The sequence below is a fragment of the Rhinoraja longicauda genome, chromosome 27, assembly GCF_053455715.1.
Source record: "Rhinoraja longicauda isolate Sanriku21f chromosome 27, sRhiLon1.1, whole genome shotgun sequence".
Taxonomy (NCBI): domain Eukaryota; kingdom Metazoa; phylum Chordata; class Chondrichthyes; order Rajiformes; family Arhynchobatidae; genus Rhinoraja; species Rhinoraja longicauda.
The window spans coordinates 11,566,921-11,592,164 of record NC_135979.1 but is presented as its reverse complement, the minus strand read 5'-3'; the positions used below and the strand labels follow the sequence as shown (position 1 = coordinate 11,592,164).

The 25,244-nt window shown below is 41.2% G+C and overlaps 1 protein-coding gene across 1 annotated transcript in view; it reads left to right on the top strand.

The window, feature by feature from the left end:
- Positions 1 to 459: 459 nt before the first annotated feature.
- slc9a1a (solute carrier family 9 member A1a) overlaps positions 460 to 25,244 on the top strand; it is a 37,541-nt gene continuing 12,756 nt past the window's right edge. The window contains exons 1-9 of the mRNA XM_078423463.1: positions 460 to 734; positions 8,322 to 8,782; positions 9,053 to 9,303; positions 9,650 to 9,867; positions 12,102 to 12,298; positions 13,388 to 13,477; positions 18,166 to 18,236; positions 19,193 to 19,357; positions 22,729 to 22,843. Coding sequence (XP_078279589.1) covers positions 506 to 734; positions 8,322 to 8,782; positions 9,053 to 9,303; positions 9,650 to 9,867; positions 12,102 to 12,298; positions 13,388 to 13,477; positions 18,166 to 18,236; positions 19,193 to 19,357; positions 22,729 to 22,843 — 1,797 coding nt within the window. The 5' untranslated portion in view covers positions 460 to 505. The remainder of the gene's footprint in view (positions 735 to 8,321; positions 8,783 to 9,052; positions 9,304 to 9,649; positions 9,868 to 12,101; positions 12,299 to 13,387; positions 13,478 to 18,165; positions 18,237 to 19,192; positions 19,358 to 22,728; positions 22,844 to 25,244) is intronic.

Genomic DNA, 25,244 nt, shown 5'->3' with positions numbered 1-25,244 from the left:
TCAGCAGCCTGCGTGTGTGGAGCAGACCAGCAAACAGCGCAGCACGTCATTTTCGACTGCACTGTCCTCCGTCCCCCTGGCGGAGGGGTAGACCTCACGGCCCTTGACAACAGCACATTGCACTGGCTACAGCGCCTGGAGGGCGTTACATAATTTCTGCTGCCTCAAACGCAAGAAGAGGAAGAAAAGATTAAATTTATAAAACTGACATTTCTTTTTTTTTTTTTTCCTACAGCCCCCAAAAATGGGCCAAATTTATAATGTCGCCCTCATGCTGAAAAGTTTGGAGGCCCTTGCTCTAAGCCAAACCCCCTCACTGGACTAGAGTGGCAACAGGTAGTCATTAACTACTTCACAAGAGGGGTTGTCACGTGTGCTGTAGGTGGGCGAATCTTCCTGGACTGTAGGAGGCGCTCTTGGCAGAATTGGCACGGCGGTGTTCGCAGCCGGTTCTCTCGTCTCTAGTGCCGACAGTGATGAGGCTGCTCCGGCAACTGTGGTGATCATGGCTCTCATGCCGGTGTGCGTCTGCTTTCCGCGCCTTCTCTGCAGCTTGCTGCTGCTGACCACGGTCCTCAGCTCAGGAGACGTCACCTCCAATCTGAAATCTCATGACCTGAAAGGCCACTCCAATGTCAGCAAGCACTTCCCAGTGGTCGCCGTTGACTTTGATCATGTCCGTCCCCAGTTCGTGGTGGCTCTGTGGATCCTTTTAGCCTCTTTAATGAAACTGGGTGAGTGACACGGGACTTCGGAGCCGGTCATGGTTGGGATTGTTGAGGGGGAGGAAGAGAACGGCCGGACAGGGAGGGAGGCGTGGAAAAGGAAAGGGGTTCTGTGTGGGGAAGGGGTGGAAAGTCACCCGGGAAAGGGTAGAGTGGGTAAATCTGTCCGTTATATGATTAATTTAATATGTTATCTTCACAAATCCTCGGCTGACCACTCTTAGTCAAGCACAATTTCGTTTTAACTATTTCGGTTCTTCCTCAGAATTAGTTTTATTTCGGAGTACAACCTCAAATTGGAAGTTGTGATTAGCAAAAGGCGAAGTGTTGGAGTAAACTCGTCTGTGGGGGGAATCGTTCGGCGACGATTCGGATCAGGACTCTTCAGACTGGACGCGAAACGTCGTCTGTTCATTTCCCTTCCACAGATGCTGGCTGACCCGCCGAGTTTCCCCAACACTTTGTGTTTTCCTCAAGATTCCAGCATCTGCATTTCCTTGTGTCGCAAGTTAATTTTTGTGACTATCTTCGGTTTAAACCAACATCAGCAGTTCCTTCCTACACATTAATATAATGGTCTGTTGGCTCCCAAGCAGATTACAATTTGAGAGAGTGTAGTCCAATAAAATTATTTGATGGACTAAAACAATGTTGGATGGGAAGGACTTGACTGGAGAATATTGATTCTGCCAGTCGTTACACACCAAAAAATATCGAAGCTCATCTAATACCCAAACCGGGCTCTTCCCAAAATGATATGCAGGTTCCGATTTTAATTTTGGTCGTCAGCAATTTACGAGCATATTTAATTAATAGATTTAGAAGGCGTGGACTCGTTTTGTGTTGACATCTTGATCTGTGTGGGCTGATTGAAGTTAGGAGCCAGGCACCAGCCTGATTAAATTGCTAGGAATTAGGCACCACTCCTTGTACAAAGCACTAAATGTCATGTTGGTTATTGAGATTGTGTGTGATTTAGCTTTTATTTTCTTCATTTCCTGAGAGACTAAAAAATCCTTTGCTGTGAAGGTGAGAATAATTCCTGGTTAACAGGAACACATTTGTTTCAGAAGGAAATATATTAATATTTGGCAAGATTCAAAATCGTTGCATTTTTAGTTGAGGCTCTCCCGCTAGATTGAAACTAGTTTATGTGTGCTGTACTGAGGAACTTTGTGATGAATGCTATCAATTCCTTATCAGCTTAATGTCTTATCTCCTTTATCAATTGAATATTAACTAATGTGTTTCCATTTGCTAACATAGATTGATTTACCATTCACATGGGATTTCATTTAATTTTTGATTGTAGAAAGTGCAGAAGTCTGCAGGCCAAAACAAGCAAAGAATGATTCGTGTTTCAACTGGAGAAAGTTTGTCAGAGTAGGGTCATTTTTCTTTCATAGATGTTGATCCCACGTTTCACTTTCCCTCTCCTATTTCTAAAATTACATAGCTCCCAGACTTATGCCCCCACAATTGCTTGCCAAATTCTAAAGATGTAGATTGAAGGAAATTATGGCACAATGGTTAAGTTAGTGGACCAGTTTAGCTAGATAAAAAATTTAGAACAGTGAGTTTAAATTCCATTACAACAGTTAAGGAATTTAAATGTTGTTAATTAAACGGTCCGTGTTTTCATTTTGAATGGTCTTAGAAATGTTGAGTGTGAAACGACTAGACTGTCTTAGAATGTCACTAATGTCCATTGGGAAAATAAGTCTGCTCCCTATAAGTAATCGACACCCACAACAAGGTCAAGAATCAAGTCAAGTGTCTCATGCACTAGGAAAGGAACAATGAAATTCCTACTTTTCATCAGTTAATCTTTAACTGTCCTGTGCAATGGTCTTGCAAGGTGATCAGTTGTGTCAAACTTCTAATTTGAGAACCAATAAAAATTGCATGTTGTCACTGGCTTCTAAATCCCAGAAATCATTAGCATTCCAACACTGGCTTGGACAACTGTTTATCCCTCCCTCCCCCTCTGTCCCCTCCCTCATGGCTGCTAAACTTGCCCTAAAGAGAAAGTTGGGAGTAGTTTGGGGTTTTCATGTGTAAAAAAAACCCATTTGAGTGCAACTACAGTGAAATTTGTCTTCATTACATGAATTAAGCAATTTTAAATTTCTGTCTAGTTGCATTTGGTTCACCAATCCTTTCCCAGACATGCTGATCTGTGACTGCCTCTGCAGAAAGTTAGTGCAGAGATGGTCACTCTGCCCCTCACCAGCATGCTCACCAACCAACTTGGGCCTGCTCCCCTGCAAGTGGTGTCCTCGCATGGATGCAGGTACAACCATAAAGGCACACATTGCAGCCGAATTACTGCATAGTGATTCAGGAAAGTAATCTGATGCCTCGGCTGGGCCCGCTACTACAAAATCTAGTAAGGTATTAAACCTGCATATACAATGGTGATAACAATCATTCTTTGCAGGGCTCGATTAAAGGGAGTATCTTTTCTGCATGACTTAATGTCTCAAAAGCTTTCAACAATTTTCCTGTTTGTCTTTTACTTAGATTTTGAATGTGGTCAAGTAAGGTTTATTTTTAGTGATCCTAAATAATTTGAGGATGCAGTGGCTGGCACTCTGTAATGTCTGCTGTTGAGCTACAAGTTAATTGGTAGTTCAGAGCTGAAGATTGTTTGCTGTGTGAGAAATTCAACTTGGTTATGCAATGGGGCTTTGTGAACCAATACCATCTTCATAATATTTTTTGAATGTGAGGCAACATAGGTATACATTTTAGTTCAGAACTTGTATCATTCAATGATGGTTGATTCTGAAGTATTTACTATTATTATTATTTAAATGATTTTCTTGTCTTCACTGTACAATGCAGTCATGGAGGCGGCCATTATTTAATGCAAGTGTCACAGTTAGTCAGGTTTCAGAGAGAATTATTCCTGCAGCTATTAATCTGTATTAAAACCAATAGTGAAATACTGAACATTGGAAGTGATACTCCTTAATCTAGCATCTGCAGTTCCTTGTGTCTATAAGAATTAGAGGGCAATAGTTTCAGATGAGAGGAAACAAATTCAATAAGAACCTGAAAGGCAACAATTTAATACAAATAGTAGTGGGTGTATGGAACGAGCTGCGAGACCAAGTAGTTGAGGCAGGTATAATAACATTTAAAATACATTTGGACAGGTACAGGAATAGGAAAACATTTAGAGGTGGAAACGTTTAGAAGTGTGGCCAAATGAGACTTATTTGGATGGGGCATCTTGGACGAGTTGGACCAATTTGTGTTTTTCATAGAAACATAGAAAGTAAGTGCAGGAGTAGGCCATTCGGCCCTTTGTGCCAGCACCGCCATTCAATATGATCATGCCTGATCATCCAGAATCAGTACCCTGTTCCTGCTTTTCCCCCATGTCCCTTGATTCTGTTAGCCCTAAGAGCTATATCGAATTCTCTTGAATACATCAATACATTTCTGTGTTGGATGACTGAGAATTTTAACTTAATTCAGTAAGGTAAATGTGATCTCTGCCCTTGAAAATCAGCACCTGATTCGCCTTCATTTGATCAGAATAATTCAGTGTGAGACTGACAGTGCATCTTCAGAAATAGGGTTTCACCCCTGAGACTTAATTAACTTAATCATAGTCACTGTTGTTGCAGCCAAGCAAATAAACAGTATTCTCCTGTGCATTGTAATTATTCCTACACTTCCCACTTTATCATGCATTTGCACCTCATTTTCCACAGGCCAGATCTTTCAAAAACATACGCTGTCATCACTAACATTACAGTTCTGAAAATTTATTTCTCAGGATGTGAGAATCTTTAAGGTAAATGTTTTTTTGCCCATAATTAATTGCAGTTCAAAATGTGGTGGCAAACTTTATTGTAGTGCTGAAATGCTGATAGGTATGTGTTTGCTGGATTCAGATCCAACACTAGTGAAGGAACAATTCATATACATCTATGTTAATGTGGTATAACCTGTGATTTTTTTTTTGTTTTATTTCCACCCACCCTTCCCCGTCTCCCACCCCAAACATTATTTTTTGTCCTTCAAGATGTTGGAAGCTATAGGCTGGGAAAGATGGTTGAGTGTTGAGTACATGGAATGAGTTGCAGATGAACTGATGGAGGTGGGCACATTTACAACATTTAAAAGGCATTTGGATATGTTCATGGAGTGGATAGGTTAAGAGGGATAGAGGCCAATGCAGGCAATTGAAAATAGCTCAGAAAGGTATCTTAGTCAGCATGTTGGATCAAAGGGTCTGTTTCCTCGCTACATGGCTTGATTACTAAATCCATGATGATGAAATTGACATAAGATACAATTAAGTGTCAACATCCAGTGTTGCAAGTTGATTTTTCTATGTTTCTATAAGTGCTACTTGGGCAACAGAATTTTGAAACCAGTCAGGGGGCTTTGCTGTCAGTCACTAAGAGTGACTTGGCTATCTGTTTTCCATATGTCAAATTTCCATGTGATATTGGAGAAGTCTATTCAGTCTATCGACCTGTGTATTCTGCAACTTAGTTGTACATTAGGGACAATGAAGAATGTCACTTTAACCTATCAACTCACAGGGCTGTAATATTGGTGGAAACTGAGCACCCAGAGGAAACCCATGCAGTCGCAGGACAAGTGTGCAAACTCCATGGAGAACAATGTCAAAAGTCAGATTTGAAACAGAGTCACTGGCACTGAGGCAGCAGCTCTACAAGCAATGCTACTGTACTTCCCTGGGAAATGCTTGTATAAATCAGTATTGATCGCGAAAAATGCCCCAATAAGAATGTTTACACATTTACAATGGAGAAAAGAGGCAGCTTCGTGGGGGCAACCTGTTTGTGCTGATGTTCTAGAAACAAGTTTTTAAAAATGTGGAGGAACAGCATCTCATTTTTCACTTGGACAGCTTATAACCCAGTGCATTCCCTCTCTCTCCACCCCTCCCTCACTCAAGTCACACCAGCTTCTTGTTCTCACCTAGCAAACAACTAACAATGGCCTGTTTTCTTATCATCATTACTTTTTTGCATATCTTTCATTCATTTGTTCTATATCTCTACGCCACTGACTATATCTCTTGTTTCCCTTTCTGCTGACTCTCGTTTGAAAAAGGGTCTCAACCCAAAACGCCACCCATTCCTTCTCTCTGCCTGCCTGCTAATTACTCCAGCATTTGGCATCTATCTTCAAAAAATACATAACGGGTCAGGCAGCAATCTGAGGGATACAGAGTTAACATTTAAGGACAATGACTGTTTTCTCAGAACTAGAGAAGTGAAAAAAATATAGTGTTTAAATAAACAGAGGGGGAGGGATAGAGAGAGCAAAGGGAATGTCTCTGATACAGTGGTGAGTGGGGCTGTCCAAGTGGCACAGTGCTTTAGATTGAAAGATGAATGAAGCCAGATAGAGAATGAAAAACAAAAGGTCCAGTTGGAACTGTGGGAGGCTAAACACAACAGAAGCTGAAAATCTGACACACAAACGAATGTCAGAAATACCCTACGCATTAGGGTGCAAGTCTTGAGAGAGAAAAACTGAGATAAGGTGGCTCATGCATCGGGTCAAGCCGGTTCTGACATGAACAGGAAAAGCTATTTAACTGAAATAGTTGAATACAACATTGAATTCCTAGAGTGCCAAATTGCTTAGAAGAAAGATGAAAGGTTTGTAGGTTAATTGGCTTGGTAAATATATAAATATTGTCCCTTGTGGGTGTAGGATAGTGTTTATGTGTGGGGATCGCTGGTCGGCACGGACCTTGTGGGCTGAAGGGCCTGTTTCTGCACTGTATCTCTAAACACAAAGTAAACTAAACTAAATGTTTTCTTTGAGTTTCTGATGAATTTAATCGGAAACTGGCCATGAGGAGAGATGGAGAATTAAAGTGACTGGCTTCTGAAACTTGAGGTCAACTTGAAGAGTGGGAATAAATGGATTCTTCTGTGATTGACCGGCTGTAACCAGTGGGATGCTGCAAGGATCAATGCTTGGGCCTTAGCTAATGACAGTCCATTGTCAATGATTTGGCTATAGAGTCAAAATTCTTCCAAGTTTGCAAATTATATTAACCTATATAGGATTAAGGTAGGGTGTACAGAAGCTTTAGGATGTATGGAGTGAGCTTGGCAGAACATGACAGATGCAATATAATGTGAAAAAATGAAAGGTCAACCACTTTGGTACAGAAAAGCAGAGTATTTGTTACACAGTTGAGGATGGTTTTAAGGTACAAAGGATACACATATGTTTGTGTAAAAGGCGTTGAGGCCAATATTGCAGAAAGTGATTGGGAGAATAAATGTCTTTATTACATGGTGGTTTGACTAAAGGAGTAATATTGTAAAGTGCTATGATGAAACCGTACGTGATGTATTGTGTACATATCTGATCAAAATCTAAGGAAGCACCCAGCATATCAGGCAGCATTTGCAGAAAGCGAAACAGAGTTAAGGTTTCAGGTTGAACATTCTTCATCAGCACATGCATCAACACCAATTCACTATCATGGTCCCCCAAAAAATTCTGATAAAAGGCCTCTGACTTGAAATGTTAATTCAGTCTCCCTTTCCACATATGCTGCAAGGATGAGGTTCCCTGATAAGTTGATTGTTGGATAGAGACAGATGTGAGCCCAAGAGGGATATATAGTTGCAAACTGTGGAGCTGGTTAATGGACTTTGAGTGGAGGAAGGGGGTGAAGAGGAAGGGAAGGGGGAGGGAGGTGTTTGTAGAAGTTACCTAAACTTAGAGAATTCAATGTTCATGCTGTTGGGTTACCAAGTGAAGTATGAGGTGTCAGCTACCCAAGTGGAGTATGAGGTGCTGTTCCTTCAGTTTGTGTGTGGCCTCACTCTGGCAATGGAGGCCCAGGACAGAAAAGTCAGTATGGGAGCGGGAAAGGGAGTTAAAGTAGTTAGCAACAGGGAGATCAAGTATTCTTGTAGACTGAAGGTAAGTGTTCTTTGCTCTTGTGATGTGTCCATTTGTTTTGACAGCCTGTCTTGAGCACCATTCAAATATCATCTCTGTTCACAAACAGAATAAAATGCAGTAGTTTTAAGTCCACAAAATGAAGTCACAGTGTCAGTGCTGTTTCTGATACTTTTTCTGTTGCTCTATGGCTACATCAGTTTCTTTTCTAATGGCCCCTATATGGATTTTGGATTGATTTTATTTTCAAAAAACATGTAATGATAATGTTTGGAGAAGTCAGTGAAGCAAAAGTTTTATCCAGCTGCTGAGAGCAGAGGTGTTTAACTATAATTGCAATGAGCATTTTTTTCACTTCAGAGAATAATCATTTGAGCGTATTTGAACTCTCTTCTTGCTGCATCTTGTTACATAACTAATTGTTTTGTCAGCATTTGATCACCATTTTTATTATGTCGCCATGTTTATTATCTTCTACAAACTCTCAGTCCCTTTTTAAGAGACCCAGCTTAGTTTTAATATTCATTGTTTGACTGATACATTCATCAAGTACGGTCGTGTTGAGTTATGGGGGTATAGCTGTGTGATTCAGAATCTCGCTTTCTACCAATGCTTTTTGCTATTAAACAGAACATTTTTACCAATTCAGTTTTGGTTGTTTTATATTTTTAGGTTTTCACTTTCTCCCAAGAGTGAGCTCGGTTGTCCCAGAGAGCTGCGTGCTGGTGTGCGTGGGCCTGGTTGTAGGAGGTCTGATAAAGGGTGTAGGATCAGAGCCACCTATCCTGAGTGCAAATGTATTCTTTTTTTATCTCCTTCCACCCATCATTTTGGATGCTGGCTACTTCTTGCCAATTCGACCTTTCACCGAGAACTTGGGAACAATATTGAGTTTTGCAGTGATTGGAACAGTCTGGAATGCATCCTTCATTGGACTACTGATGTACACAGTGTGCCAGTTCAGTGGGGCTGGTCTGAATCATGTGGGTCTCCTGGCCAACCTGGTGTTTGGTAGCATCACTTCTGCTGTAGATCCCGTGGCGGTATTGGCTGTCTTTGAAGAGATTCACATCAATGAATTGCTGCACATCCTGGTGTTCGGAGAGTCTTTGCTCAATGATGCCGTGACTGTGGTGAGTATAGCATATTTGATTCTATTTGACCCACGTCCTGCTGTTTGGTCTCTACCTTGTGCTGCCTCTACCCTTTGCCCCTGTGTGCAGTATCCTTTCTTCCCTCGTATCTTGTTTTGTTGTTATTCCCGTTCAGATTTGTGACTTGGCAGAGAACAGAGAATGAATTCTGGATTCTCTTGGTCCAATCTGTGTCTGTATAAGAGTAAGCAGATGTGTGGTGCTCGACTAGAGCTATCTAATTTATTGAATGTGTGTTTTATTCAATAGGTGATGTATCACCTCTTTGAAGAACTTGCTGACGCTTCTGTAATTGGAGCTAAGGAAGTTGTCCTGGGATTCCTGTCCTTCTTTGTGGTGGCTATTGGAGGTATCCTTGTTGGAACTTTCTTTGGAATTTTGGCTGCGTTCACCTCCCGCTTTACATCTCGTATTCGTGTTATCGAACCTCTCTTCGTTTTCCTCTACAGTTACATGGGTTATTTGTGTTCGGAACTCTTCCATCTCTCAGGAATCATGGCGTAAGTGACCTTGAAACTACTGTGCAGATAATGTTTTGTTATCACAAGAGAATCATTGTATTCCTATCATGATGTACAATATACTTGGCAGATTTTGATTCTTTTTTTCTCTGCAATTAATGGGGCAGGTGCAATGTTGAGGTCCGGCTATTCACAGACAGTGCAGTGATAATGGGGACGAGTATTGTGGGAGGCAATGGCAGCTGATCGTCTCCTCTTCCTCTTGTATTGTCCATTTGCTTATATCGTTCTTTTATCTGGTTTAGAAAAACTGTCACAGGGATATCTTGTGCATGTTCTGTGTGTTCCACTAGTCGACTTGAGTATTGCCTGTTGTGTTTTGCAGCCTTATTGCCTGTGGTGCAGTCATGCGCCCTTATGTGGAGGCAAACATATCTCATAAATCACACACTACCATTAAGTACTTCCTGAAAATGTGGAGCAGTGTGAGTGAGACTCTCATCTTCATCTTCCTGGGTGTTTCCACATTTGCTGGAACGCACGAGTGGAACTGGACCTTTGTGTGCTGCACGGTGGTGTTCTGCCTGATTGGTCGAGTCCTTGGTAAGACTGCACTTGAGTTTGGGAAGAGGTATGGGGTGCTTGTTAAAAGACTGTCTATTTTGGCTGTAACAAGTGATTATACAATGGCAATGTGATAGCCTGCGATGAGCCTGTGGAATTCATTCCTACTCTATGCTCTTGTCTCCATGTATCTAGCTTCTAACAAGTAAATGTTTACAACATGAAATCGGGTGTAATTTGACCTTCAGATTTTCAGGTACTCTAATAAAATTGACTGTTTTCAGGGCACTTTGTTGTGGCTATTGGAGGTGTCTATGTTGCAACTTCCATTAGAATATTGGCTGCCTTCACACAAAGAGCCTTGTTGACCTAATGTGCCAGCGCCAGCTGAAAAAGCTATTTTAACCAATCCACTTTCCAGTACTCTGACTGCACCCTTTGGGTTTAAGAACATCAATTAGTGCTCCAAGTACATTTTAAGTGAGACACTTTAACTCGCTGCCTGAAGGGATGATTGATCAGTTGGACAAGTGGGTTGAGGAAGAGTTAATGGATTTTAATGCAGAAAAGTGCAATGTGTTGGATTTTTGTAATTTAAATCAGGGCAAGATCTTCACAGTGCATGGCAGGGCTTTGGAGAGCGTTGCAGAGCATTGCAGAGCAGAGGGATCAAGGAGTGCATGTATATAGTTTCTTAAGTCACGTTGCAAGTAGAGCGGGTGTACAAAAAGGTTTCCAGAACATTGACTTTCATCAGTCAGGATATTGAGTATAGAAGTTGGGATGTTATGTTACAGTTGTACAAGATGTTAGTGAGGGGGCCACATAGATATTTTGTTCGGTTTTGGTCACCTTGCTATATGAAGGATGTGGTTTAGAAAGAGCACAGAGAAGATTTACGAGGATGTTGAGGGCCTGAGCTGTAGGGAGAGGTTAGACAGGCTAGGACTTAATTCCTTGGAGCGCAAGAGGCTGAGGGGGATCATATAGAGGTGTAAAGATCATGAGGGGAATAGATGGGGGGGAAAACGCAGACTTTGACTCAGATTTGAGGCATCAAGAACCAGAGGACAAAGGATTTAAGGTGAGAGGGGAAAGATTTAATAGGAACCTGAAGACAAATTTTCAGCACAGAGGGTGGTGAGTATATGGAACAAACTGCCAGAGGAGGTAGTTGAGGCAGGTACTATAACAACATTTAAGAGACATTTGGACAGGTACATGGATAGGAAAGGTTTAGACGGATATGGGCCAAACACGAGTAGGTGGGACTAGTGTAGATGGGGCATCTTGGTCGGCATGGGTAAGTTGAGCCAAAGGATCTGTGTCTGTGCTGTCTGACTCTGACTCTAACATGCAAAACAAAGCTTTTCACTGTACCTTGATACATGTGACAATAATAAACCTAAACCTATATTTTTTAACACTTCAATTAAATCTCTGTTCATTCTATTCCAGTGAAAACAACCTTTTAATTCATTCCTCAAAACGTTTTCCATACCTGATTATGTCCTTGTCTGTCTGTTGACCCTTTCAAGTGCTATTACATTGTTCCAGTGACAGGAACCACTCCATTTATCATCTCAGTAATGTTTTGTATAGTTCTATTAAGACTTTCCTGCTCTTGTATACCATGCCTTGGCCAACAACGTCAAGTATTTGAAAATTATTCAAACGCTTAACCTCTATGTCTGTTGCCTTCAAGGCCCTAGAGACCTGGATGTTTAGGTTCCTGTGTCATCGATGCTTCTCAGTATCCTGCCACTTATTGTGTATTTTCCTTCTGTCGAACTAACAACCAGTTGACCAACCATATGGGCACCTTGCTGGGTCAGCCTGGACGAGTTGGGTCAAAGGGCCTTTTTCCATGGTTTATGACTCTACGACTTCAATATTCAAGTCTAAGTTATTGTTTAATACAGCAGGAAAAATGAGGGACTTAGTCTGCACTGTGGAACTCTACTGCGGTCTTAGTCACAAAGACACTCATCAAACATTGTTTTCCATTCTCTACCTCTGAATCAAGTTCAGGTCCAATTTGGCACTTTCCCTTGTGTCCTCAATTTTTCTGCTTGTTGTGTAATGTTGGACGGTACCATTTATTATCTGTGTATGCACTATTTACCATGACACTCACTGACACAATGAGCAGACATGGCGGCCGTTTCTGTAGCAACATGAGGGTGGAAGGGGGAAAACGCGCGAGATCAGAGAAAGGTGATGGGAAGATGGTAGCTTGTTTACATTTTACTGACTCTACAATTTTCTTTCAGGTGTCCTAGGAATGACTTTAATTCTAAACAGATTTCGCGTTGTGAAACTCACTCCCAAGGACCAGTTCATAATTTCGTACGGGGGCTTGCGAGGAGCTATCGCCTTTTCACTTGGCTACCTGCTGGATGCGAAATTCCCTCGAACCATGTTCCTCACTGCCATTATAACACTCATCTTCTTCACTGTCTTTGTGCAGGTCTTTATATATTTTTTAGTTCATCTCCACTTGTAATGTGCACGCGCACTTGGAGTGTTTCTGCGTAAGGGCTGGGGCTGGTAGATTGCTTCCTCCTTTGTGGGTGGAGCACAACGTGATTCCATTCAAAGTGCAAATATGTTGTTGCAGTACATATCAACAACAAAACCTGTTTATGTAGAGATATTCATGTAGAAAAACCTGCTAAGATATTTCAGATGAATGATTTTGCAACAAAATTTGCCTCAAGTGCACCAAGTAAATAGGTGATTAAAAGCTTGATCAAAGTTTCAAGGGGTGGCTTAACAGAAAATCTGGGAGAAATTTTTAGTGTTTAGGTTATAGGTGACTGATGTCAAGTGAAATTATATAAAATGGAAGTGTAAATGTAGCCTCATTTCAAGGAGGGCAGTGACCTCAGAATGGTAGATGGCATCTCTGGAGAACATGGATAGGTGATGTTTCTGGGATTCTTCTTCAGACTGGAGAAACGTCGCCTCTCCATTTACTCCAGAGAAGCTGCCTGGCCTGCTGGGTTACTCCAGAACTTTGTGTCTTTTTTTAATATAAACCAGCATCTGCAGTTCCTTGTTTCTTCAGAACGGTAGAAAGGGGTGGGGACAAAGCCATATGCTAGAATGAGTTTTAAAATAGAGATCTGACAAGACCAGGAAGCAGTTAGGAGTTTAGTTTCTTGACGAATTCAATTTACATATTGCAGTGAAAATCACTTTTTTTAAGGTATGGAATTCCTGGACAATTAGCAAGACTTTATATCCAAAAAAATAAACAACAAATTATGAATGGCCCTACGGTCTACTTCAAGCTTTATATAGAGTTGAATTCTGCCCTTTGTGTACAATATGAAACTCTTTAAAATCTATCTGTTTGTTGATACATTCTTTAATATTTTTAATTTTCTATATTAAAGATGCTATTAATGCAAATTGTTTTATGCCAAAGCTCTAGTTATAAACCTCAGCTTATAATGGAGTCCTTCAGAATCCATTTAACTATTGTTGTCTGTGGTGGTAAACTCGCACGCGATTTTTTTGAAATGTGGTAACTGGTTCTTTCCATGGCTGACAGGGGATGACGATTCGACCATTGGTTGAATTGCTTGCTGTGAAGAAGAAACAAGACTCCAAACGTTCCATTAATGAAGAGATCCACACACAGGTATGGAATAGCGTTAGTGTTCTCTAGATTGTGTCCAATCACCTATAATGGGCTGTCTCTCTGAACTTCCAGCGGGTATTGCAGTATGTGTGGACCTTACTTAAAAAGTACATTAATAGATTAAGTGAGTGGGTAACCATGGCGGGTGGTTTTCAATGCGATTGAATTTGAAGTTATTTCAATGTAGACCCAAGTTCGATAAGAGTAATCTTTAAATCCAAGAGCAGGAGATTATGGAATGAGGGGAAGGATTTATGAATCCAAGCGCCAACATTTCTAAGTTATTGGGAAACTACAAAAAAATCAAAAAGATTGTTCTAGATCTGACGAGAGGTATTCAACTTGAAACGCTAACTGTTTCCATTTCCATAGATGCTGCCTGACCTGCAATGTATTTATGCTATTTATGTATTGGTCAATTGGCCCACTTTGCTCTTCTGATAATTATGCACATTGGTTTCTGCCTTTACAGAAATCTCATTTCATTCTTTCAGCATATTGAGCCGAAGGGCCTGTTTCTGTGATGTATGACTTTGTGATTTTACTGTTCCATCTTAAATGCATTTGGCTGATATACATTTGAAATATACTTAATGTATTTGCCTCAATCACTTCTTCTGTGAGTCACCACAACGTTCTAACTAAAGAGTTCACCCAGAGAGTTGTGAATCTGTGGAATTCTCTGCCACAGAAGGCAGTGGAGGCCAATTCACTGGATGTTTTCAAGAGAGAGTTAGATTTAGCTCTTTAGGGCTAACGGAATCAAGGGATATCGGGGAAAAAGCAGGGACGGGGTACTGATTTTGGATGATCAGCCATGATCAAATTGAATGGCGGTGCTGGCTCGAATGACCTACTCTTGCACATATTTTCTATGTTTATAACAGGTTTCCAAGCTATGTTATCTCTACTTATGACTGCAAGAAAGCGGCCATTTGGGTCGAAGCCATTTGGGTCTGAGCCAAAGGAGCAATCAATTAGTCCCATTCCCTCCTTCCATATTATTTGTATTCTTGCACCTTATTCACTCTCACGCATGTGCATCAATTCCCACATGATTTTCTTTTTGTCATTAACCTACAATAAAGAGTAATTTGTAGTAGCCAATTAACTTACTGGCACATATTTGGCACATAGGAGAAAACCTGAGCATCCAAAGAAAATCTATGCATTTCTAGAGAAAACATGCAAACTTCACTCCGACATCACACAAGGTTGGAATCAAATCTGGGTCCCAGGAGTTGTATGGCAACAGCAGTAACTGCTACCCCCACCACCACCCCAGATCTCAACTCGGTCTGATTAGATTATTGCCACCTATTTAATAATCATGTTTTCTAGTTTTAGACATTCAAAACATGGATATTTTCTCTCAATATCAACCCTGTTCATCCCATTCAGAATATTATTCCGTTTCCTCTAAATCTTTTCCAGGGAAATAAAAGTGCCAGTTGACTGTACTTTATTTCCTGATGCTATATTTATAATCGTTTTTCACTTGTTTGTCGGGCATTATGTCCTTTTTATAGAATGCAGATTAGAACATTTCTCTAAAGGTAGCCTGTTTTACTTATCTTCATAAATGATGAATTTCATGCACTAGAAATAAGCTCCATTGCTTTCTTAACATTTTTATTTGCTGATCTCGATGCTACTTTTAACAGCCTGTTTACTTGTATCATGAGATCCATTTCCCTTTCTATCTTAATTTTTTTTTATTTTGAAGGATGATGCTGCTTTTCCTACTAAAGTACATCAACTCACATTTATCTATGCTAAAATTTAGCTTAAATTGCTCATCAAGATTTCTTATGAATTATGTTGCGTTCCTCCTCGGGGTTAACTATCGCATCCTCAATTTGGTATCATCTGCAAATACGTAATACTTGTTCATAAGTTAATACAATCCAATAAATTATTAATATGTTCCACCCCTTAATATCATGAAATACTGCTGCTTTCTACCTTTCTCCAATTTAAATAACTACCCTTCACCTTCCTCTCTGCTTTCTATTTTTTAAATTTAGCTTATTTGCTATTCACCCTGATTCTACATGCATGTCCCTGATTCTACATGCTCTAACCTTTGTCCTGAGCCTACCATGTGGTATCTTGTCGAAGACCTTTTGAAATTCCAAGTGTATGAAATCTGCTTAGCCCTGTCTGCTCTTTCCACAATCTCTTCAAAAATTCTATCAGGTTAGTTAAGCATGTCTGATTTTAAAATTTGTATTTTCTGTCTATCTGCTCTTTTACTACTAGTATAGTTTCCAGTATCTTTCCAATTGCATGGGATATTAACAATTAGTTTTTTTTAGTTATTTCTTGTTATTAACTTTGGATTTGTCTGATCAAAGCCCATTGTCTTATTTTTCTTCTGTACTTTATCTTTAATTCTTTTTTCCTGAAATATTTTTAATGTTTGATTGCTGTTATTAATATTATTAATCTAAAATCGTACTTCTATTTACAGCTGTGGTTCTGCTAGAAGCTTGGTCTCAGCGTGGGCCAAAGGTACAGCTTCTTCTGGTCCTAGTACGGTGCTGTTATCCCATGTAATAGAATTCTTATTTCCACATTAACTGTTGCAATTTCTAAACTCTTTCATCCAATGTCAGTCTCTTATTGGCTCAAGTAATACTGAGATTATGATCCATGAGGTGGTGATTTTTAAATCTCTAATCCTAACCTTTCGTATGCAATTGTTTAATATGAAGTGTAATAACTTGATTTTTCTCCCCATTATCAGATTCCAAGCCATATCACCTATTTCGCAAGGCTTCCTATCCAGACACTGGATGGGAAACATGGTACTTGGGATTCTTAGGACTGTAAAAGATGCTAACTGCCTCCTGATTATAAATTACTATAACATTTATTCCTCTGCATCAATTCCCTTGTGAAATCACTGCCCCCATACCCTCTTGGTCAAAATTCTATTTGCCCTTCTGAAAGCCATTTTCTGTATTCTCATGTACATATACAGGCACTTTGTACCTGGAGATTGAAAGGGCCTTTACTTATTTATTTAGATATTCATGGGATGCAGAGCTAACTTTGACTGTTCATCCCATGTTACTATGTATACCGCAGGCCTATGTTATTATTGTGTAAGATTGTGCCTGATCAGATTTTTGATCTCCACTACTATTTCACGCTCAATCCCCTTGAATCCTGACCTGTTGAAGTGAAATTCTAACTTTCTCAGCTTTGGATATAATTGTCATCCACAAGTCTTTGGGGTGGAGAATTCCAAAAATTCAAAGCCTCTGAAATAAATTCCTCCTGAATTCAATCTTATGGTCAACCCCTTATCCTGGCATACGCTCCCTTTGTCAAAGAGTCTAGTCAAGTGCTCTCAGAATCTACTGTTTCAATTAGATAATATCTTATTCTTCTGGATATCACAGAATATAGCCTCAATGTTTCCCAATTCACAGATGCTGCTTGATTTGGCTATTTCCAGCATGTCGTGCCTCTTGTATTAAAATTGGCATCTTGCTGTTTCACCTACCCATATCAATAGGTTCTCTTCAGCTTGTTATACTTTTATTGTAAATATATCTTGTACTTAACCTTGGCATATATTCAAACTCATTTTCTCCCCATTGAATACAATGTATTGGTGTCTCCATTTTCTAAGATGTCTTTTCTTTCTGCTAGTGAGAGGTGAAGTAGCTTGTATGTTAATACTGAACCAGTTGTTTTGCGACTTTGATGTTGCTTTTGACTAAAAGATGTGCTTTGAACCACACATCTATACCATTAGTAGTCATTTGCTTTAATAGCAGCAACTGTGTCCGAAACTACCCCTCCATTTATCTCATGGAACACACATCCACACATGTTATCTATAATTTTGAATGTGCTCAACAGAACCCTGGCTTGTTTCCCAAGTTCAGCCTTCCTTTCAGTCATTGAAAACTGCACTGCTTATGTCCTAACTTGCATTGTCGATCTTGCCATCCCTTCTGTGCTTGAAGACAGACCTGTGTTGTCTCCTGGTTAAGCAGACTTCATTGAAAATGTCCAGTAGTGCGTCTGTAAATTCCTCCACCCACACAACTGTTCACATTATCTGCCCTCCATCATTTTTGTCGCTTTTGAAGATCCTTGATTTTAATTGTGCTATTGGCAGATGAACATTTACCAGCATCCTGCAGCAAATGCCAATATTTCCAATTGGACGTATAGATATTGATTTCCAAAGCTCTGTAATTCGCACGCTAAACCAATAAACCCACCTTCTTTTCATTCTCTCTGATGCCTCCTAAATTAGATCTCTTTGATCACCTTTTGGCCATAAAGCTCTGTTCTATCCATGGCTCGGTATTAAATTTTGTTTGTTTGCAATTTTGTGATGCTTTTTGGGCATTTACTGTGTTAAATGTGCTATATTTCTTTTCCTCCATATTGTTGTTTGGTGACTTTCTGCCTCTAGTCTGTTCTGCCTAACATTTGAAAAACGCGTTCATTTTATTGTGCTTTTTCAGAAGCAAGTTAAAAAAAATATTTCTACAACAGGAAGTAAGTAAAGAAATGCTTAAGAGCTAACTGATCTTTTAATATAATTTGAAGCTTTTGATTCCGCATATCTGGCAGGACTGCAATTTGTTGACCCACAGCGGCATCCTGTAGTACATGACCATATTTCCAATTGAATGATAAAAATATTCATCTCTCTGCAGTTTCTGGATCATTTACTGACTGGCATTGAAGATATATGTGGACATTATGGACATCACCACTGGAAAGACAAGTGAGTCAAATTTCACTCGTTGCTTGTTCGTTAGTCCTGGTAACCAGGATATTGATCTATTTGTACATTACTTCCTCGTAGTAAATGCCATGGGATTATCTAGTTCCACATACAAGATGGTTATTTTGGTTCATTTAATTCAGTGAGTGGATCAAGTCATGGTTTAGAATTCATTTGAAACTGGCTCTTCACCAACAGTAGAGGAGGCACCAACAAGGGACATAATATACGTGGATCTTCAGTGTTCCATTGTCGTGCTGAACAGTGGACCTGCAATGCCCCTTCTGCCTACATTTTTTGTGTCATTGTAGGTGACAGCGTGGGCTTTCCATTGCTCAGCATCATGTCGTATTGAAAGGATTAAATGAATTTATTCTCGTGTACTTGAATTTTAACTTTAATACTCCTATAAATGCTGGTGATAAATGTTCAAGTTGCACATGCACCAGGGGACAAAGATAATGGGCCATTACATCATTTAAGTGATTGTATTATATTATAATGCTAACTGATGCAGATATACCTGCTAATGGAAAACACAATGTCACAAGCAGTGGGGAAAGATGGATAGGCACAGATAAGGTAGACAATTAGAACCTTTTACCCACGGTAGAAATTTCGAAGATTAGAGGGCATAGCTTCAAGGTGAGAGGGACAAAGTTTAAAGGAGAAGTGCGGAGCAAGATTTTTTTGCACAGAATGGTGAGCAGTTGAAGCATTCTGTCTGGAGTAGTGGTGGAGGCAGATACGATGGTAGTGTTTAAGAGGCTTTTACATAGGCAAATAGGTATGCAGGGATTGGAGAGATATGGATCATGTGCAGGTAGATGTGATTAGTTTATCTTGGCATCATGCTATTGTGGGTCAAGGAGCCTGTTACTGTGCTGTACTGTACTCTTCTAACGCAATTCTATACATGTACCACAGTTTATTCCTCTGGAACTGTTATTTTTCAGACTGAACCGGATTAATAAGAAATACATTAGGAAATGTTTAATTGGTGGAGAACGATCAAAAGAACCACAACTTATTGCATTTTATCACAAGATGGAGATGAGAAATGCAATTGATATGGTAGCGACTGGTACCCTACCCAAGGTTCCCACGGTAATATCTATACAGTAAGTGTATAACAAAGACAACTGGAAGTAGAAACATAGAAAATAGGTGCAGGAGAAGGCCATTTGGCCTTTTGAGCCAGCACCCCATTCAATATGATCATGGCTGATCATCCAAAATTAGTAACCCCGTTCTGGCTTTTTCCCCATATCCCTTGGTTCCCTTAACCCTAAGAGCTAAATATAACACTTGAAAACATCCAGTGATTTGGCCTCCACTGCCTTCTGTGGCAGAGAATTCCACAGGCTCACAACTCTGGGCGAAAAAGTTTTTCCTCATCTCAGTCCTAACCTAAATGGCCTACCCCTTATTCTTAAACTGTGACCCCTGGTTCTGGACTCCCCCAACATCGAGAACATTTTTCCTGCATCTACCCTGTCCAATTCTCTAAGAATTTTATATGTTTGTAGAAGATCCCCTCTCATCCTTCTAAATTCCAGCGAATACAAGCCCAGTCGACCCATTCTTTCATCATATGTCAGTCCCGCCTTCCCGGGAATTAACCTGGTGAACCTACGCTGCACTCCCTCAATAGCAATACTGTCCTTCCTCAAATTAGACCAAAATTGCACACAATACTCCAGGTGCAGTCTCACCAGGGCCCTGTACAACTACAGTAGGACTGTAGGATCTCCTGAATCCCACAACAGAAAGCAAAGAACAAATTACACTTAGCTGAGCCTTGTGTCACGTTTATTCCAGAAGCCCCTTTCACCAATCGTAATCCGTGTGCAGATAAGGCCAATTGGTGCGTCTGACCTTGGAGTTGTTATTGAGCTCTTGTGGCTGGACCTTCTCGTGAGGCTGTTGGTGTGTTGCCAGCGGTGACAGGCTGTATGCAAAGCCAACATGGGCGTGAAGGCACCACAGGACCTCCTTGCTCCTAAACTCAAATCCACTCGCAAGGATGCCATTGGCTTTCTTCACTGCTGTACCTGCACATTTACTTTCAGTGACTGATGTACAAGCACACCCAGGTCTCATTACACCTCCCCTTTCTAATCTGACACCATTCAGATAATAATCTGCCTTCCTGTTATTGCCACCAAAGTGGATAATCTCACATTTATCCTCTTTATACTACATCTGCCATACTTCTGCCCACTCACCCAACCTATCCAGGTCGTCCTGCAGCCTCATAGCATCCTCCTCGCAGCTCACACTGCCACCCAGCTTTGTGTTATCCGCAAACTTAGAGATGTTACAATTAATTCCCTCGTCTAAATCGTTAATATATTTGTAAACAACTGGAGTCCCAGTGCCGAGCCTTGCGGCACTCCACTACTCACTGCCTGCCATTCTGAAAAGGACCTGTTAATTCCTACTCTTTGCTTCCTGTCTGCCAACCAGTTCTCTATCCATGTCAATACCCTACCCCGAATACCATGTGTTCTAATTTTGCACACTAATCTTCTTTGTGGGACCTTGTCAGAGGCTTTTTGAAACTCCAGATACACCACATCCACTGGCTCTCCTTAATCCATTCTACTTGTTACATCCTCAAAAACAATTCCAAAAGATTAGTCAAGCATGATTCCCCCTTCATAAATCCATGCTGAATTTGACCGATCCCAACAGTTGCCTTGAGTCCCAACAGTTTACCGAACACCATTTTCTGACTAATGTGGATTCCCTTCAGTTCCTCCCTCCCACTAGATCCTTGGTCCCGTAGCATTTCCGGGAGATTGTTTGTGTCTTCCTTTGTAAAGACAGAACCAAAGTACTCTTAACTTTTCTGCCATTTCCTTGTTTCCCCATTATAAATTCACCTGTCTCTGACTGTCTTCACTAATCTTTTCCTTTTTACATACCTAAAAAAACTTTTACAGTAAGTTTTTATATTCCCCGCAAGCTTTCTTTCATGCTCTTTTTTCCCTCTTAATTAATCTCTTTGTTCTCCTCTGAGTTCTAAATTTCCCCCAGTTCTCTGATTTGCTGCTTCTTCTGGCCAATTTATATGGCTTTTGGATTTAACACTATCCTTGATTTCCCTCGTCAGCCACAGTTGAGCCGCCTTCAGTTTTATTTTTTCGACAGACATGGATGAACAATTTCTGGAGTTCATCCATGCGGTCTTTAAATCTTTGCCATTGCACCTCCACTGTAAGTATAGTTTTCCAATCTATGCTAGCCGTCTCATACCTTCAAAGTCTCCTTTATTCAAGTTCAGGACCGTAGTCTCTGAATTAACTGTGTCACTCCCCATCCTAATGCAGAATTCCACCATATTATGGTCACTGTGCCCAAGGGGCCTTGCACAACAAAATTGCTAACTAATCCTTCCTCATTGCACAATACCCAGTCTAGGATGGCCTGCCCTCTAGTCGGTTCATCTACATATTGGTTTAAAAACCCATCCCGTATACATTCCAGGATACATTCCAGGAAATCCTCCTCCTCAGTACTCATCAATTTGGTTGCCCCAATCTATATGTAGATTAAAGTCACCCATGATAACCGCTGTACCTTTGCTACACGAATCCCTAATTTCCTGCTTGATGCTATCCCCAACCTCCCTACTGCTGTTTGGTGGTTTGTATACCACTCCAACAAGCGTTTTCTGCTCTTGGCTATTTCGCAGTTCTACCCATACCGATTCTACAGCATCCAAGTTAATATCTCTCCTTGCTATTGCATTAATCTCCTCTTTAACCAGCAATGCCACCCCACCTCCTCTCTCTTTCTGTCTATCCTTCCTGAATATCAAATACCCCTGCATGTTTAGCTCCCAGCCATGTCTCCATAATTCCAACGATATCATATCCCTTAACTGTTCACTGCACATTCAATTCATCCACCTTATTTTGAATGCTCCTCGCATTAAGGCACAAAGCTATCAGGTTAGTTTTCCATATCTCCCTTCTAGCTTTTGCTTCTGTTCTCCATTTATGGCCTTCTGTCTCCTTGCATTGGGTCCCAATTCCCTGCCCTATTAGTGACCTTTCCTACACACTCTTTCCCGTTAGCTGCACGGATACGCGTCCACATGTTGTCTCCACCCCCCCTCCACTTTTTAGTTTAAACCCATCCGTGTAGCACTAGCAAACCTGCCTGGCAGAATGTCGGTCCCCTTCCAATTAAGGTGCAACTGAGGTGATGGAAGAGCTCGATAGAAGGGATAGGGGAAATGGGAAGGCAAAAATTGAGGTGGGTTTGGGATCCAGTGGAGCTAGTGGAAAAGGAAGAAAATTTACTAATAAATTTTTATGAGGCCTTTTTCATGAGATTAAAATTATATATACAGAACTCAAAGAACTAAAAAAAAATTAAACATTCAAATCTTATTAAAGTAATGGGTTGATTTTTGCCACTTTTCCTTCACCTCCATCCTGCAGTTTGATGGTTAATTCTGTTTCAAACACTTTTTCAACAGGGATTTGACAAGGAAAAGTACATTTACTGAACGACTACTGCCCACACTTTCAAGAGAAAAAGAGGAGGAAGTCCGGAAAATACTCCGAGAGAATCTCCAAAAATCAAGACAGCGGGTATGGACATTGTCAGTGTAAAGATTACCTACAGGTGCTCACCAACTATACAGTTACTATGCAGGGTAACTGTTGATAGATGAGAAATAGTAGATGACAGGTAATTGCACAGATGGAAAATGGAGCAGGAGCAAGAACTTAAGATAATGGGATTTTGGGATAAGTTCTGAGGCAAGAGGGTCAACTTCAGAATGTACAGGTTGAAGCTTAACTAAGCTGGGACCAACTGTCCCATAGAGGGATAAAGCAGAATTGTTGAGGGGAAAGTTTAAATTAACTTTTAACAGGTGAGCACCTGTATGTTACATTAGAAAGGGAATAGATACAGTTCTCTGTTGCAAGGATCAAGAGTCCTGAAGGCTGTGTTGCCTGCCTGGTGCCTGGGTTCAGGACATCTCATCTGACCTGCAGAATAATTTGGAGTGGTAGAGGAAAGATCCAGTTGTCGTGGTCCAAATGGGTACCAAAATCATAGGTTGCACTGTTAATCAGTCTGTAAAGGTCGGGAAGTTGGAGAGAGGACGATTGTTGGCTGAAAGTAAGTACCTGCTAATAGTGGGAGGAACGGCAGTTTAAAAAGAGCGCCAATAGGGCACTGTTAATCAGTCTGTAAAGGTCGGGAAGTTGGTGAGAGGACCACCGTTGGCTGAAAGTGAGTGGCAATTACAGTGTAATAAGTCAGTTAGAAGAGAATACGTGGATTGGTTGATCATTTAAGTGAGAAGTCTGGTAAATTGGACAATCAGGCAATTTAATTGGTGATATAAGCAAGACTTGCAAAAGAGGGCAGCCCTGTTCGGGTGCAGCCCAGTGAGGGAAGTGCCCAGTGAGAAAAGTGCGAGTCTTTGGCTGCGAGTCTTCGGCGAGGAGGCTGAGGTGAGGAGGTTACAATTGTTTTAAGCCTGAACTGTTTATAGACACAAAGTAATGGCGGAAAAGTTGGTGCAGTGTGTTTCCTGCAGGATGTGGGAGGATAGGGACGTCGCTGGAGCTTGGTGGGAGCGAAGGTGGGAGACTGTTTCAGGGGGGAGTGGATGTGGACTACAGGAGACCCCAGTGGCTGTCCCTATTGCAAATAGGTATACCCTCTTGGGAACTGTCGGGGCAGAAGACGTTTCCAGTCCGGGTGGCGGACCTGTTGGCAAGGATACTCGACAGGGGAGACCGAAGTCAGGAAGAGCCGTAGTGGTGGGTGACTCCATCGTCCGAGGGACGGACAGAAGATTCTGTGGCAGCAGGAGGGACTTGAGGATGGTCTGTTGCCTCCCTGGTGCCAGGGTTCAGCACATCACGGACCGGCTTCAGAAAATCCTAGTGAGGGAAGGCGATCAACCTGAAGTCGTTGTGCACGTGGGCACGAATGACGTCGGGCGGAAGAGGAAGGAGGTGCTACAGTGGGAGTTTAGAGAGTTAGGAAAAAGACTAAGTAGGACGTCGAAGGTGGTTATCTCTGGACTGCTACCGGTACCTCGTGCTGGTGAGGCCAGGAACAGGGAGATAGAGGGTATGAATTTATGGCTGAGGGGCTGGTGCAGAGAACAGGGATTTAGATTTCTGGACCACTGGGATCTCTTCTGGGCTAGGGGTGACTTGTACAAAAGGGACGGGTTACATCTTAACAGCAGGGGGACAAACATTCTGGCAGGCAGGTTTGCTAGTTCGACACCTGTGGCTTTAAACTAAGTAGTGGGGGGGAGGGGTTAACAAATTGTGAATATGAAGATGAGGTTAAAGGGAATACAGGAGATATTGCAGAAGACTCTCGGAAGAATGGGAACAAGTTCTAGAGGGGAAAAGAGATTAAGGGCAGGGCCATTTGTGACCGATGTGAGAGGGGAGGTAAATACAGAAGTTAAAGTGTTGTACTTAAATGCGTGTAGTATAAAAAATAAAGTGGATGAGCTTGAGGCTCAGTTAGTCATGGGCAAGTATGATGTTGTAGGGATCACTGAGACATGGCTACAAGAGGACCAGGGCTGGGAATTGAATATTCAGGGGTACACAACATATAGAAAAGACAGACAGGTGGGCAGAGGGGGTGGGGTTGCTCTGCTGGTAAGGAATGATATTCATTCCCTTGCAAGGGGTGACATAGAATCAGGAGATGTTGAATCAGTATGGATAGAAATGAGGAATTGTAAGGGTAAAAAGACCCTAATGGGAGTTATCTATAGGCCCCCAAACAGTAGCCTCGACATAGGGTGCAAGTTGAATCAGGAGATAAAACTGGCGTGTCACAAATGTAATGCTACTGTGGTTATGGGAGATTTCAACATGCAGGTAGACTGGGAAAATCAGGTTGGAAATGGACCCCAGGAAAGAGAGTTTGTAGAGTGCCTTCGAGATGGATTCTTAGAACAGCTTGTACTGGAGCCTACCAGGGAGAAGGCAATTCTGGATT